At 48.2% G+C, this 16,701-nt stretch overlaps 2 protein-coding genes across 4 annotated transcripts in view; one reads left to right on the top strand and one right to left on the bottom strand.

The window, feature by feature from the left end:
* Positions 1-3,366, top strand: part of adat1 (adenosine deaminase tRNA specific 1) — an 18,166-nt gene extending 14,800 nt beyond the window's left edge. For 2 of the 3 annotated variants that reach the window (XM_066650099.1, XM_066650100.1), the window contains exon 10: positions 2,364-3,364. In XM_066650099.1, coding sequence (XP_066506196.1) covers positions 2,364-2,556 — 193 coding nt within the window. In that variant the 3' untranslated portion in view covers positions 2,557-3,364. Of the gene's footprint in view, positions 1-2,363 lie in introns of all 3 variants that reach the window. The other variant, XM_066650101.1, reaches the window with a different exon arrangement.
* Positions 3,367-4,525: 1,159 nt separating this feature from the next.
* gabarapl2 (GABA(A) receptor-associated protein like 2) lies at positions 4,526-16,140 on the bottom strand. Its single transcript, XM_066648934.1, has 4 exons — positions 16,054-16,140; positions 10,343-10,398; positions 6,413-6,585; positions 4,526-5,021 (listed from the first exon to the last, which is right to left on the bottom strand). The coding sequence occupies exons 1-4, from the start codon at positions 16,085-16,087 to the stop codon at positions 4,931-4,933; spliced, it is 354 nt and encodes a 117-aa protein (XP_066505031.1). The 5' UTR covers positions 16,088-16,140; the 3' UTR covers positions 4,526-4,930.
* Positions 16,141-16,701: the final 561 nt, after the last annotated feature.

The following is a 16,701-nucleotide window of genomic DNA, read 5'->3' as shown; positions in this document are numbered from 1 at the left end:
GGAAAATCTCCACACAACGAGTAAACAGCCCCTAACTTTACCGCCGCCATGTTGTGGTTTTCAGAGCCCACGGTTCCTGTTAGAGACGGGGTTTTGTGTCGTCACCGGCTCCATTTCGCCGAGGAGATGTGCCAGTGGAAAAGAGACCAGCTAAAAGCGAGCGGAGCCGAGTCGAGCCGTATCCAGGCAGTGGAAAAGCATCATTATTCTGTAAAACTGAGCTCTGTACATGCTGCACTCAGCATTAACACTGTCACATGCCACACAGAGCTGCAGGGTCAGACTCCACACACCACTCAACAAACACTCTGTGAGATACAGGAGTCACTGCTGAACCCTACAGAGAAATACAACCACCTTTTTACAGCTGACGGCACAAAGTAGCTTTTACAGAATTAGTGTCAGTATCAAATACACAGTAAACTTCAGTGAAACACAAAGCCACCATCAGAGCTGAGTCCTGAGAAGAGAAAAACAGTGGTCACAGAGGAGACTGTGAGGGACTCTCCGGTTCAGAGAGTGAGACAGAGGAGACAGTGAGGGACTCTCTGGTTCAGAGAGTGAGACAGAGGAGACAGTGAGTGAGACAGAGGAGACGGTGAGGGACTCTCTGGTTCAGAGAGTGAGACAGAGGGGACGGTGAGGGACTTTTCGGTTCAGAGAGTGAGACAGAGGAGACTGTGAGGGACTCTCCGTTTCAGAGAGTGAGACAGAGGGGACGGTGAGGGACTTTTCAGTTCAGAGAGTGAGACAGAGGAGACAGTGAGTGAGACAGAGTAGACGGGGTGTGAGACAAAGGAGACGGTGAGGGACTATCCGGTTTAGAGAGTGAGACAGAAGAGACGGTGAGTGAGACAGAGTAGACAGGGTGTGAGACAAAGGAGACGGTGAGGGACTCTCTGGTTTAGAGAGTGAGACAGAAGAGATGGTGAGTGAGACAGAGGAGACGGTGAGGGACTCTCTGGTTCAGAGCGTGAGACAGAGGAGACGGTGAGGGACTCTCCGGTTCAGAGAGTGAGACAGAGGAGACTATGAGTGAGACAGAGGAGACAGTGAGGGACTCTCCGGTTTAGAGAGTGAAACAGAGGAGACGGTGAGTGTGACAGAGGAGACAGTGAGTGAGAGAGAGGAGACGGTGAGTGAGACAGTTAGCAACTCTCCGGTTCAGAGAATGAGACAGAGGAGATGGTGGGTGAGACAGAGGAGATGGGGTGTGAGACAGAAGAGACAGTGAGTGAGACAGGAGATGGAGAGGGACTCTCCAGTTCAGAGAGTGAGACAGAGGAGACTGTGAGGGACTCTCCAGTTCAGAGAGTGAGACAGAGGAGACCGTGAGGGACTCTCTGGTTCAGAGCATGAGACAGGAGACGGTGAATGAGACAGAGGAGATGGTGAGGGACTCTCCGGTTCAGAGCATGAGACAGAGGAGATGGTGAGGGACTCTCCGGTTCAGAGAGTGAGACAGAGGAGACCGTGAGGGGGTGGGGTTTTATAGTGGGCTGTTTGAACTAAAAATCAGGACCATGTTGTTATTGAGTGCAGCAGCATCTGCAGGTTGTTTGAACCCTGGGCTGAGGAAATGAAAGAGAGATTCGGAGAGGAAAAAGAGATAAAGAGGCGCCAGAGTGTACACACACACACACACACACACACACACACACACACATTCTCCAAACCTCTCACAAAGGCCTCTCTCTCAGCCGCTGCTTAAAGTGTTGTTTCCATATTTCGCTTTTATTATTCAGACTCAGACACAGTTGAGACGTGGAAGGTCCTCCTCCTCAGTTTAATAACGAATAACCGACTGAACGAAGTGTAGCGTGATATCAGCGACTCAAAAGTGTCCGTAGGTGTGAGTGAGTGTGTGTCGCCCTGTGAAGGACTGGCGCCCCCTCCAGGGTGTGTTCCCTCCTTGCGCCCAGTGATTCTGGGTAGACTCCGGACCCACCGCCGCCCTGAACTGGATAAGGGCTACAGACAATGAATGAATGGATGAATGATATAAACAGCACACACTGGATGCAGAGTTGTGCCTCTACGACTGACTGATGATCAGATTGATCCGCTCCTTCCCTGTGAACCCTCCTGGGGTTAACACCACTGACTTGTACCAGGGGTCAGATCCCTGTCCTTGGGCAGGACTCCTAACGCTCCAGCTGCCGTCTCTGTGGCGAGATCAGAACCGTACGTCTGTCTGGACCAGAGCGTGCGGTGGATGTAAAATGTAAAACTCAGTTTTCCTCTCGTCTCAGTGAAGAAGTGTGAACAGGTCGTTTTTAGCTTCAACAGTCCTCTTTACCCTTGCTCTAGTTTGGACCTGCTGTAAGTGTATGTGTAACTGTGTGTGTGTGTGTGTGTTGCAGGTGTAAGAAGCTGAGCTCGTACTGGGACTATAAACAGGCAGCGGAGGGTTACCAGCAGGCCTGGGATGTGCTTCGGTCTCAGGTTTTCCCCCTTTGGCCCCGAAGCCCTCGCGAGCTTCTGCTGTTCTGCTCAGACTCCCACAGCGCCCCCAATAGGCCGGACCCATCTTCAGCAACACACAGTCGGCCCTGACCACACAGACCTGTGTCTGCAGACTGAACGCCGCTGTGGGGCCGGAGGCGTCTCCCGCACAGACGAGGAGCTGGGAACAGGAAGCTAAGTTTATTCTGTGCAGCGGAGGCTGTAAATCACCCAGTACCCGTTTGGAACTGAACTGTGTAAAAGCTGAACTCTCTTTTAAAACTTTACTCCGACTGCGGACACAGTCCGATGTTTAGCAGCGTTTAGTGAACGAAGGTAGAGTTCACGACCAGCACCTCGTCAAAATACACATCTACAATCTCCAAATACTAAAGTCCTAAAGTCAGCGTCCACACAGTCGCTGCCAAGACTGACTCTCGCAGTGGAACCGAGAACCCCAGAGTCTAGGACGTTCAGGACGTTTTCTCTGGATGTCCTGATGAATCCCTCAGAGCTGCGTCTGTGCTCCACTTTCTACAAATCAACATTAAAGGAACACTAGGTGAAAAATGACATTGTGATGCTTTACTAATGTTGCTTTTCCACCGCATGAGTTCGGCTCGACACGACTCGGCGCGCTTAAAGCTTGTCGCTTTTCCACTGGACCCCCACTCCCTCCTCCCCCCAGTGATTTCAGTACAGTGCTGTACACTAGGGGGAGCCCCAGGAGCAAAGACCTCAAATCTTACTTAGTGTTCCTTTAAAATAACACTTTCATTCTCTCGCTCTCTCTCAGATTTCTTCACAATAAAAACAATGAATTTCCTCCACTCCTCTGACTGTATTTTTTCGGAACCGAACACATTCCGGTCCAGAGTCCACTTCCTTAACCTTGAGGCCACAGCTGCAGCAAAGGTAACCGGAGGACAAGGCTTTGTGGAGGTATTTGTGGTTTTTCATAAACGCTGACCTGGACGCCCTGCCCCTGCCTCACACCGAGGTCTCAGTGAAGAATAAAGAACGTTGGCGCGGTTTAGTGATCGGCGTCACTCCGATTAAAAAAAGAATTTAACACATAAAAGGATCATAAAACTTCTTTAATGTTATTTAACTGTGGACAGTTTGAGTTTATTCTGTCACTGGATCCAAAGAACCTCAGATTCAGAGTTTTATTTGTAGCTTGTGGGTGTTTGTAAAGTCCAGTGAACCGCAGTCAGAAACGATTGGTGTAAAATCACAGCGTGATGATGTTGACTGAGACGTGAAAGGGTTAATGGGGATTATTCGCTGTGTTAGAGACACAGAGGTCAGCAGAAAGATCAGACCCCAGCTTCTGTTAGTGGAGAGGTGTTAAACTGGCTTTTAACCCACGGGAGAGAGAGAGTGTGTGTGTGTTTGTATTGTAACAGAATTAGGGCCTGGCACCGGTTCTGATTCCTGTCTGAACTGCAGCTGTCCGACAGACCGCGAAGGTCCAGGTCACTGTTTTCCGTTAACGCCATATGCTTCACGTCTTTGTCCATCGCTCCACTGAGAAACTAAACTCCACTCGGGTTTAAACTCCGCCCCCCACCACCACCACCACCTGGAGAGAACCACGAGCTCAGGGCTGGAGTCGCACTGATGCAGTTTGACTCTCAGGTTGTTGGCAGTGAGCTCTTCTGAATGTGCCTCTGCTGTATTCTTAATACATTTGTCTCAGGCTGTGTTTTAAGCTTTAGACAAAAACTAACTTTCCTTTGAACAAATATTGACTTTCACTGCGTCAAAATAGGCTTTGGCTCCTGGGGCCTGGACGTCCTCAAACGGAACGGAATCCCTTCATCAGCTGAAATAACTACCACCATAAAACACTGCTGTTATCACTTTGTGCAGGAATCAGATTTCACCAGAATTTATTAAGCTTTAGACTAAACATTTACTTTTAAACCTAACAACATTCAGTGTAAAGTCTGCACCCGCTGTCGCTCGTGTTTTAGCAGCGGTCAGTCCTCATCCACGGCACCGACCTGAGCCCGGGGCCCTCGCAGGCTCCAGATGTCTTTAAAGAGTCTGATCTCAGTGAAATAAACACCCCGGAGTCTGATCTTCCTTTTTGTTTTTATTGGGTAGGTCTTCCAGCTACCTTACCTTTCAAATAATCTTAAATACACTTTTATACAGGGAAAAAGATCAATTAAAACAGAACATTTTATGATTACTGTTTATTATCGCTTAAAACAACATTAAGCACCTCTAATAATACTGCAATACCATTCACAAAAACACAGCTGAGGGGGTGGAGCTAACGCTACTGTGTTTCAGGAGACGACGCCGTACGAGACGTAGAGGGACGCAGGCGGAACAGACGCAGACCTGATTCATCCACACTTCCCAACGCCAGGGTCGTGCTCGATCTGGAGATAAAGGGCGGAGGTGGGTGTGGGCAGGGTGCGGAGTGGGAGGGGCTAATGGTGTCAGGGGTGTGGCCAGGGATCCAAAGGCTTTAAAATCCGAAGGTGTTTTCTCCGCTGTAGGCCACGTACAGGAAGCCGTCCTCGTCCTTCTCTTTCTCGTACAGCTGCCCCATGGTCAGGCTGAAATAACACAACACACATTTCACACACAGTCAGTGTACAGCTACACACACAGAAACACACACACCCCAACATTACACAACACTACACTGAGGAATGGCATTCTCCTTGAATAAAGGAATCTCAGGTTTTGTTTCGTAATGCAGCGGTGAGCTGAGTTCAGTGACAGGTTTTCTGACGTCCTGCAGAGCCGTCTGAGGGCTGGAAGGTCAGGCTTATTCAGCAGTGTTGTCCGACCTTGTCCAACACGGACTGAGATTTCTCTGGAGTTCCTGAGTCTTCTAGTAAACTCTGTGAGATCTCACCCTGAGAAGTGTTCTTTTTCAACTGTTTGATTCTCTCACAAAGTTTGACCCAAAATGGTGACCACACCCTCTCTGAGTGGAGACCACGCCCCCTCTCTGCTGCAGAGACTGACCCTTTGGTGGATGCTCCTTTGATATTCTCCTGTTTACAGTGGACTCTTCTAAACGGAGGAAGTGGAACATTCTATAAACCATTTGCTCTTATTTCTGCTCCGTCTCCACTTTTCTCAGGCGTCAGGTTCTAAGTGTGTTTACATTTACAGAGTACAGTCCAGTTCAGGGACAGCTCTGGAGTCAGTTCTTTGGGTTTTACTTTGTTCCTTTTCTTTTTAAATAAAGCACACAGCTGGGAATGTTTCTCCACGTTTGGTGCTTTGTAAAGTTGTACTATTTTTACATCGGCTTAAGACCAGAGTTGGTTTGATTACATTTAGTTTCTTGAGGATTATCGGGTTTGTATTGAAGCACTCTGACGTGGGTGTGTGTGTGTGTGTGGGTGTGTAAACAATGGGATAATCTTCCCATGTATTGAATGGTTATTCTGAGCTGTGTGTTTTATTGTGTGCTTTACTTTGAGTTTGAAGAATGTGACGATGATGAAAGGTCGAGGTGGAGGAAGATCTGTCTGAGGTTACTGCAGGTTACTTTAATATACAACAGGTCAGTTTTACCTCACTGCCATTTCATACAGGCAAACAGAATCATCATCCCTCACTAAACCCACTGTCTCCACCTGTTTCTCCAGCAGGGGGAGACAGAACTCAGTGGAATTAAACTGTAGGGGGCGCTGCTGGTTCCCATTGCTGCACGTGCTCTGTACTCCATTAACCCAGGAGGGTTTGTGTGGATCAATCTGTATCAGTTATAGTTTACACACCTCTGGACGTTATGGGAGGAGTCAGTGGGCGGTTCCTAAATCAGGAGTTTGTCTGATTGGCTGTAGATGTTTCAGACTGTTTTTAATCTCAGAAAGGGGTCACAGTGTGAAACGGTTAAAAATAATCCTGCTCCGTTTTATCTGTGGTGCTGTTCTGTTCCTCCTCTGTCCTGTAACCCGAGGCACCGTGTCTGTAATACGAGTCTCACCTCGACTGAGGGACGGTTTTGTCGACGAAGAGGAAGATGGCTTTCTCCGAGGGAAGCTGGATTCGTTTCCTGATGATCCACATGAACTGAGCCACCGTGATGTCCGAGGGGACCAGATACTTCCTCTTATCAATGTCTACTATCTGAGAGCCGGACACCTTCTCTACAATGACCTGCTCAAACACAAAGACACAACGGAAAACACATCGCAATTAACAAGTATCACTCTGGACAAAAGGTGCTGCACTGTCACTTTAAGAAACTGCCAGGAAAACTTCAGTCAAAGTAGTGTTTCTGGAGGAACCCTGCCCTGACACTTACTGCTTGCCCTTCTCCAGATTTAACTAATCTCTTAATGAACAAGTCCCTTTCAGAGCAGGGAGGGCACTAAAATGTTGAAAAACACAGAGGTAGAGAACACAGCTGCACTGAATTTCACTGAGTACTGATACTTTATCCAGGTTTTGCTTTGTTAAGGTGTGTGTAAACCTTTGATTTGTGGAGTCCCCACCTTCACTGGGTGTTTGAAAAAGTGAGCTGTGTCAATTGGTGCATTTCCACTGCATAGTACTGGACTCTACTCTCTGATTGGTCCCTGGTTGGTTTCCCACAGCTCCCCCCTGAAATGTATCAGTGTCGTCTCTAACCCCCGTCTCTAAGGGGAACAGTGGTCTTTGGAAACCACAACAACGGCGGTGGTAACGTTAAGCGGTGTTTACTCATGGTGTATCGGCGTGTTGTTGTTGTTTGGGACTGAACACAGCTCCGTCATCAGTTCAGACAGATCAGTAGAGTTTGTTCCTTCCTTGTTGCAGCGTCCAGCTCTCGCTGGATTCTTTCGTCGGCCACCGATCCAAGGAGCGTTTGAACCTCTTCAAAAGACCGCGGCGTCATTTTACAAGCTGCCGTCGTGAGTCGGATAAAAACAAACGTGATCTCTGCTGCAGCTGGAGATTTTACAGATGGAGAGTTGGTGCTGGTCGTCTGCGTTGCGTGGCGTAGAGTGACGACTCTCTCTGGACGATCAGCGCTCTGCAAGGTTTACACGCCACGGTTTAGTCCCTACTCGCCTCGCTCTGAACCACGAGAGAACAGCCACTAAACTAGAACCCGCCTCCAGAACCAGGACCTGATTCACTTGGTGGAGGAGGAGAACAGACGAGTAGAGTCCAGTAGGGACCCTGCTGCTGCAGGACCTGATGACCTGCTCCCTCTTCAGCGCCGGACATGGAGAGGCCTGCAGACCACAGGAGCCCAGTTCAGGCTGAAGACAGCGAGGAGAAGCTCTCACCACACTCTCCTTGGGTTTTGTCCGCAGCCTGAGCCAGGGTCCCACAGTCCATAGGGCTTTCTGCAACCTAGTTGCTTCCTCGCTTTGAGCATCTCTCTTTTCCGACTCTGTTTTCCCTTCGGAGACAACACAGAGAGCTGGGAAGAGATGGAGGAGAGTTCTAAACTGAACTTTCAGGTGTCAGTTTTCAGACGGAGGCTGGATAGGGAGCAGCTCAGTCTCTCGGGGCCTTTTTGTTGTAGCTGCAGGGGCACTTGCTTCTGCACGCACTTCATGCTTGATTAAGTCCAGCATGCAAACACTTCACAAACCCCACGCCACTCATCTACAGACTAATGAACCTGCAGAAGACAACAACAAGCCTTTCTGCTCTTACTGGGTACCTGCTCATCTCCGAACGCTCAGTGAGACAGTAGTGGAGCATAGGTTCTTGTATAAAGGCCTGAGTTAGTTCACTCACCTAAAGCACAGCCTTCAAATGTGCCTTCATTCCAAGGATCTCTATTCATAAGGGTCCCTTTGCCAATAATCCTATATTTCAAGGGCCCTAAGTTCACATGATTAACAATTAAGTAATATTTATTATTCATTTGAAATGTGTAAAGTTTCCACAGGCTACAATAAGCAGGTTAATGTGTGTTAACAGGATACTGAACTGGGAAATATAGACAGTAGATGTGTGTTTAGTTCACTATCAATGATCATGACTCCTCTCCCAAACACACAACAGCTACAAACCCAGGGGTCGCCAATCCACCTACTAACGTGTTTTTTTGGAGCGTGTGAGGAAACCAGAGCACCCAGAGGTGCGGACACAGGGAGAACACACCACACTCCTCACAGACAGTCACCCGGAGGAAACCCACACAGACACAGGGAGAACACACCACACTCCTCACAGACAGTCACCCGGAGGAAACCCACACAGACACAGGGAGAACACACCACACTCCTCACAGACAGTCACCCAGAGGAAACCCACGCAGACACAGAGAGAACACACCACACTCCTCACAGACAGTCACCCGGAGGAAACCCACACAGACACAGGGAGAACACACCACACTCCTCACAGACAGTCACCCGGAGGAAACCCACGCAGACACAGGGAGAACACACCACACTCCTCACAGACAGTCACCCGGAGGAAACCCACGCAGACACAGGGAGAACACACCACACTCCTCACAGACAGTCACCCGGAGGAAACCCACGCAAACACAGAGAACACACCACACTCCTCACAGACAGTCACCCGAAGGAAACCCACACAGACACAGGGAGAACACACCACACTCCTCACAGACAGTCACCCGGAGGAAACCCACGCAGACACAGGGAGAACACACCACACTCCTCACAGACAGTCACCCGGCGGAAACCCACACAGACACAGGGAGAACACACCACACTCCTCACAGACAGTCACCCGGAGGAAACCCACGCAGACACAGGGAGAACACACCACACTCCTCACAGACAGTCACCCGGAGGAAACCCACGCAAACACAGAGAACACACCACACTCCTCACAGACAGTCACCCGGAGGAAACCCACACAGACACAGGGAGAACACACCACACTCCTCACAGACAGTCACCCGGAGGAAACCCACGCAGACACAGGGAGAACATACCACACTCCTCACAGACAGTCACCCGGAGGAAACCCACGCAGACACAGGGAGAACACACCACACTCCTCACAGACAGTCACCCGGAGGAAACCCACGCAGACACAGGGAGAACACACCACACTCCTCACAGACAGTCACCCGTAGGAAACCCACACAGACACAGGGAGAACACACCACACTCCTCAAAGACAGTCACCCGGAGGAAACCCACGCAGACACAGGGAGAACACACCACACTCCTCACAGACAGTCACCCGGCGGAAACCCACGCAAACACAGAGAACACACCACACTCCTCACAGACAGTCACCCGGAGGAAACCCACGCAGACACAGGGAGAACACACCACACTCCTCACAGACAGTCACCCGGAGGAAACCCACACAGACACAGGGAGAACACACCACACTCCTCACAGACAGTCACCCGGAGGAAACCCACGCAGACACAGGGAGAACACACCACACTCCTCACAGACAGTCACCCGGAGCAGGACTCGAACCCATAACCTATAGGACACTACCTGCTCCACCGTACTCCTTCACTTAAAAATTAATAAAAGTAACTCTACTACACCACTGCATTTTGTGTAGAGGAAGATGTTTGAGATTGAGCCCCTAGTGTTGTGGTGGTGTAACTGCAGAGCGATGCAGACACCATGCTGAAGAACAAACGCTCACAGTGGTGTAGGCTCTGTGTCGACTCTGACGAGGGTGGGATCCAAATAAAAATGTGAATGAAAATGTGTGCCATACATTTCTGATGAGTGCAAACTGCAGCGTTAAAGTCTGCGTCACAAACGGCCGACCCCCGAAAACTACGAAGACTGCCGTGAGAGAATGTTTCGGGATTCTGACGTGGTTTTTGTGAACTGCATTTAAGGAAGCTCTCAGTGTTGATTCTAAATCTCTTCCTCTGCATTTTCCTCAGGAAAGTATTGGTGAAGCCAGACTCATGGTATAAACTGTGTGTGAGTGATGGAAACCTGCTGCAGACACTCACCGGAACCCGGTCTGGATATTTGTTGCGGATTTTGGCCGACTCCATACACCGGTGCTCTAGAGGAGACAGAGAAGGAAACAATTCAACTCAGAACAGAGAAAGACTGATAGACTGGTCTCTTTTAAAACACTTTGACAAGGGCCACACTGTGATGGTCATAATGTTTTGGTCAGTCTCCAGAGCTCAGGTGTTGTGGGGTGTTCCCTGGGTGCAGTGGCTGTTCCGTGGGTTCGGACCAAACGGACTCCCTTCTCTCCCTCCTACATCAGTGAGACTCGGGCCCAGGACCCTGTCTCCGCTCACCGTTCCTCTTCTGAATTTCTGGAGACTGACCAAAACATTATAACCATCGCTGACCATCACTGCTGCTTCAACATCAGCTTCAGGAACTGACCCTTAATCTACCACCACCCTCGATGGGGGCGCTGTAACAGAGCACCAGTGATACTTCCTTCACCTGCAGTGGTTTTAATCCTGTGGCTGATTGGTGTGTGTGTGTGTGTGTATATATATATATATATATAAATAAAATATAGCTCATGTCTTTTAGAGGCACGTGCTCATTAGAGTTCATCCAGAGTTCTCTCTGTTTGAGGAAGTGCTATGTTTTAGCAGCGGAAAACACAAGCACTTAAATATTAATGTGCAGGCTCTTAACGTTCCCCTTAGTAAACAAATCAGAAATCAATCAGAGACTACAGCGCAGTGTCCGCCAGAAAAAGACTCTCAGAGCTGGAGCCCGCTGCTCAGAAACTTTCCACATCAAAGGGATAGTAATAAAAATGGGCTATAAAACAAAACAAAAGTCCTGCAGCCTGCTGCACAGCCTCTAAAGCCCCGTCCACACAAACCCTTTTATATTAAAAACTGAGGTTTGTCTGTGATTATTCCTCCCGTCCACATCAGTCACAAACTACACTGTACACACAGCTCCTCACTCCCTCTACAGTGAACTACATCAGTCACAAACTACACTGTACACACAGCTCCTCGCTCCCTCTACAATGAACTACATCAGTCACAAACTACACTGTACAGACACAGCTCCTCACTCCCTCTACAGTGAACTACATCAGTCACAAACTACACTGTACACACAGCTCCTCACTCCCTCTACAGTGAACTACATCAGTCATAAACTACACTGTACACACAGCTCCTCGCTCCCTCTACAATGAACTACATCAGTCACAAACTACACTGTACAGACACAGCTCCTCACTCCCTCTACAGTGAACTACATCAGTCACAAACTACACTGTACACACAGCTCCTCACTCCCTCTACAGTGAACTACATCAGTCATAAACTACACTGTACACACACAGCTCCTCGCTCCCTCTACAGTGAACTACATCAGTCACTAACTACACTGTACACACACAGCTCCTCACTCCCTCTACAGTGAACTACATCAGTCACAAACTACACTGTACACACACAGCTCCTCACTCCCTCTACAGTGAACTACATCAGTCACAAACTACACTGTACACACACAGCTCCTCACTCCCTCTACAGTGAACTACATCAGTCACAAACTACACTGTACACACACAGCTCCTCGCTCCCTCTACAGTGAACTACATCAGTCACAAACTACACTGTACACACACAGCTCCTCACTCCCTCTACAGTGAACTACATCAGTCACAAACTACACTGTACACACAGCTCCTCTCTCCATCTACAGTGAACTACATCAGTCACAAACTACACTGTACACACACAGCTCCTCACTCCCTCTACAGTGAACTACATCAGTCACAAACTACACTGTACACACACAGCTCCTCACTCCCTCTACAGTGAACTACATCAGTCACAAACTACACTGTACACACACAGCTCCTCGCTCCCTCTACAGTGAACTACATCAGTCACAAACTACACTGTACACACACAGCTCCTCCCTCCCTCTACAGTGAACTACATCAGTCACAAACTACACTGTACACACACAGCTCCTCACTCCCTCTACAGTGAACTACATCAGTCACAAACTACACTGTACACACACAGCTCCTCACTCCCTCTACAGTGAACTACATCAGTCACAAACTACACTGTACACACACAGCTCCTCACTCCCTCTACAGTGAACTACATCAGTCACAAACTACACTGTACACACACAGCTCCTCACTCCCTCTACAGTGAACTACATCAGTCACAAACTACACTGTACACACACAGCTCCTCACTCCCTCTACAGTGAACTACATCAGTCACAAACTACACTGTACACACAGCTCCTCGCTCCCTCTACAATGAACTACATCAGTCACAAACTACACTGTACACACACAGCTCCTCGCTCCCTCTACAGTGAACTACATCAGTCACAAACTACACTGTACAGACACAGCTCCTCACTCCCTCTACAGTGAACTACATCAGTCACAAACTACACTGTACAGACACAGCTCCTCACTCCCTCTACAGTGAACTACATCAGTCACAAACTACACTGTACACACAGCTCCTCACTCCCTCTACAGTGAACTACATCAGTCATAAACTACACTGTACACACACAGCTCCTCGCTCCCTCTACAGTGAACTACATCAGTCACTAACTACACTGTACACACACAGCTCCTCACTCCCTCTACAGTGAACTACATCAGTCACAAACTACACTGTACACACACAGCTCCTCACTCCCTCTACAGTGAACTACATCAGTCACAAACTACACTGTACACACACAGCTCCTCACTCCCTCTACAGTGAACTACATCAGTCATAAACTACACTGTACACACACAGCTCCTCACTCCCTCTACAGTGAACTACATCAGTCACAAACTACACTGTACACACACAGCTCCTCACTCCCTCTACAGTGAACTACATCAGTCACAAACTACACTGTACACACACAGCTCCTCTCTCCCTCTACAGTGAACTACATCAGTCATAAACTACACTGTACACACACAGCTCCTCGCTCTCTTTACAGTCAACTACATCAGTCATAAACTACACTGTACATACACACGGCTCCTCGCTCCCTCTACAGTGAACTACATCAGTCACAAACTACACTGTACACACACAGCTCCTCGCTCCCTCTACAGTGAACTACATCAGTCACAAACTACACTGTACACACACAGCTCCTCTCTCCCTCTACAGTGAACTACATCAGTCATAAACTACACTGTACACACACAGCTCCTCGCTCCCTCTACAGTGAACTACATCAGTCATAAACTACATTGTACACACACAGCTCCTCGCTCTCTTTACAGTCAACTACATCAGTCACAAACTACACTGTACACACACAGCTCCTCGCTCCCTCTACAGTGAACTACATCAGTCACAAACTACACTGTACACACACAGCTCCTCTCTCCCTCTACAGTGAACTACATCAGTCATAAACTACACTGTACACACACAGCTCCTCGCTCTCTTTACAGTGAACTACATCAGTCACAAACTACACTGTACAGACACAGCTCCTCGCTCCCTCTACAGTGAACTACATCAGTCACAAACTACACTGTACAGACACAGCTCCTCACTCCCTCTACAGTGAACTACATCAATCATAAACTACACTGTACACACACAGCTCCTCACTCCCTCTACAGTGAACTACATCAATCATAAACTACACTGTACACACACAGCTCCTCACTCCCTCTACAGTGAACTATATCAGTCACAAACTACACTGTACACACACAGCTCCTCGCTCCCTCTACAGTGAACTACATCAGTCACAAACTACACTGTTCACACACAGCTCCTCGCTCCCTCTACAGTGAACTACATCAGTAATAAACTACACTGTATACACACAGCTCCTCACTCCCTCTACAGTGAACTACATCAGTCACAAACTACACTGTTCACACACAGCTCCTCGCTCCCTCTACAGTGAACTACATCAGTCATAAACTACACTGTACACACACAGCTCCTCGCTCCCTCTACAGTGAACTACATCAGTCATAAACTACACTGTACACACACAGCTCCTCTCTCCCTCTACAGTGAACTACATCAGTCATAAACTACACTGTACACACACAGCTCCTCGCTCTCTTTACAGTGAACTACATCAGTCACAAACTACACTGTACACACACAGCTCCTCGCTCCCTCTACAGTGAACTACATCAGTCACAAACTACACTGTACAGACACAGCTCCTCACTCCCTCTACAGTGAACTACATCAATCATAAACTACACTGTACACACACAGCTCCTCACTCCCTCTACAGTGAACTACATCAGTCATAAACTACACTGTACACACACAGACAGCACTAGAGTTCAGATTCACACAGATGAATAAACAGAAATGATGTGTGTTAGAAATATATACTGTCGTTTCAGGACGTGTGTAGTGCACTACAGAGGGAGGATGGAGTGATTTGGGATAAATCCAGTTTCTCTCAGGCTTTGTGATGTTTTGATGTCTCTCTTAAGAAGTACTATGGCCCCCTACAGGACTGGCGTGAGAATGCAGCTGTTTTTCTATTCGTCTGTATGAGGATATTTTCAAAATCAGAGCGAGAAAAATCTCCATTTCTTAATAAAAACGGATCCGTTGGACGGTGCCTGAGGGAAAGGAGTATAATGCAGAAACGGTTAAATGGGGGTTAGGGCTCAGAGACTTTAGCGCACACAACACATAACAATGCGGGGATTATTAAACACATTTTAATATTTCAGTACGCATTATTTACAGCGTGTCACTGTCTGACCGTCATTAGATGGCGCTGTCCTCGGTTTTAAAATATTAATATAGACAAAGCCAAGAGGGTGATGTCTTGTTTCCTGTTTGTTTTTGGCAGATTTTCTGTGGCTTTTACACTGTTCACGTTGATATCGGAATTATATCGTATCGACCAAAATTAAGAAATATATCGTGATATACATTTTAACCTTATTGTCCAGCCCTAGGGTGAATATAAAAGTCTATATATCACTCGTATAATAAACAGCTCAGGGTTGTAGACGAACCGTTGTTGATGTGGTCGTCCGGGACGTGTTTATTGCACACGTTGATATCGTGATGGCGATGGAAAGGTGATTTAGTCGAAACTAAATATTTGATTCTTTATTAGATTTTACTAGATGTTACTTACTTACTGTTAATTGTATTTCTTTTTGTAGAAAGTGTGCAGTGATAGGAAGACCCCCACTCACCTGTAGAGGGCGTGATAAGGAGTTATGGTACTGATACTATAAACACACACACACACACACACACACACACACACACACAATTCATTCACTCACAACGTTTGCTGTCGTGCACTGTGAGGTCATTAAAGTTGTGGACAGAGAACTTAACTCTAAGCCTAACTACTAAGTATAAGCCTTTTGCTAAATATAATTGCAACAATACAAGCTTAATTCCTACTAGTTTAACCCTAACCTTAATCCTAACAGGCGTTCAGTTTAAACTCTAGTGATTTCTGTGGTGAGGAGAACACATAAGACACACAAGTCCCCACAATGCCAGCGTGTAAACACACTCCGGTCCCCGCGACGTAAGTAAAACCTGGTGTGCGGACGCACACGGCCTAACAATGTAAACACAACCAGAACCAGCCCGAACCTGCGCTGTAACTCCCCCGGGCCCACACTGACCCGGCCCCGGCCCCGGCCCCTGTTCTGGTTCTGGTTGTGGTTCTCTCTGAGCTGTGTGCGGCTCGGACCGGAGCCGGACTCGTCTCTCACCCAGAGAATGGTCTTCCTTGAACATCCATTTCATACTGGCGCAGAAAGAGCGGCTGGAGCGAGGCGGAGGATAAAGATCAAACACGGGCCGTCAGATAAACACCGAGCCACCTGTCTGTCAACAACAACAACAACAATAAACAACAAACAACAGCAAAGAAAAACAACAACAACAGCGATGTCCCAGCGAAACGTCAACAGTCCGCCAGCGCCGGCCTTAGCCTTAGAACATAGGTGACGTCATATGGAGCGTACCATCTAGTGCGGTGTGTGGGGGGGTGCGGGGGCGGGGCCGTAGACCTCCCTGCTCTGAAATGGTTGGGTCCAAAACGTGTGGTCAGGATTTATGATTTAGCCGGATAACTTAAGCCTAGAGTTGAAGACTGTCCCGTGTTGGAGGGGATTGACTTACGGCTTAAATTTACTGCCCACTCTCTCAGCTCCACTGTCCACTCCGCTCACTCTGTAGCTCTACACTTACACTGTGTAGTCCATCTGTGGCTCTGCATACTTTATTAGTCTCTTCCCCCCTGTCCCTCAGCGCTCAGGACCCCCACAGAGCAGGTGTGATGTGGTGGTGGATCATTCTCAGCGCTGCAGTGACACTGACGTGGTGGTGGTGTGTTAGTGTGTGTTGTGCTGGTGTAG

The sequence above is a fragment of the Hoplias malabaricus genome, chromosome 17 (assembly GCF_029633855.1).
Source record: "Hoplias malabaricus isolate fHopMal1 chromosome 17, fHopMal1.hap1, whole genome shotgun sequence".
Classification (NCBI taxonomy): domain Eukaryota; kingdom Metazoa; phylum Chordata; class Actinopteri; order Characiformes; family Erythrinidae; genus Hoplias; species Hoplias malabaricus.
Note: the sequence above shows the minus strand (reverse complement) of the source record. Positions and strands in the feature narration are given on the sequence as shown.

Coding starts and splice junctions, on each gene's coding strand:
- gabarapl2 (XM_066648934.1), bottom strand. CDS start 16,087: ATGAAATGGATGTTCAAGGAAGACCATTCTCTGG. Junction 10,399..16,053: donor CAAGGAAGACCATTCTCTGG/GTGAGAGACGAG, acceptor TGTCTCCTCTAG/AGCACCGGTGTATGGAGTCG. Junction 6,586..10,342: donor AATATCCAGACCGGGTTCCG/GTGAGTGTCTGC, acceptor GTGTTTGAGCAG/GTCATTGTAGAGAAGGTGTC.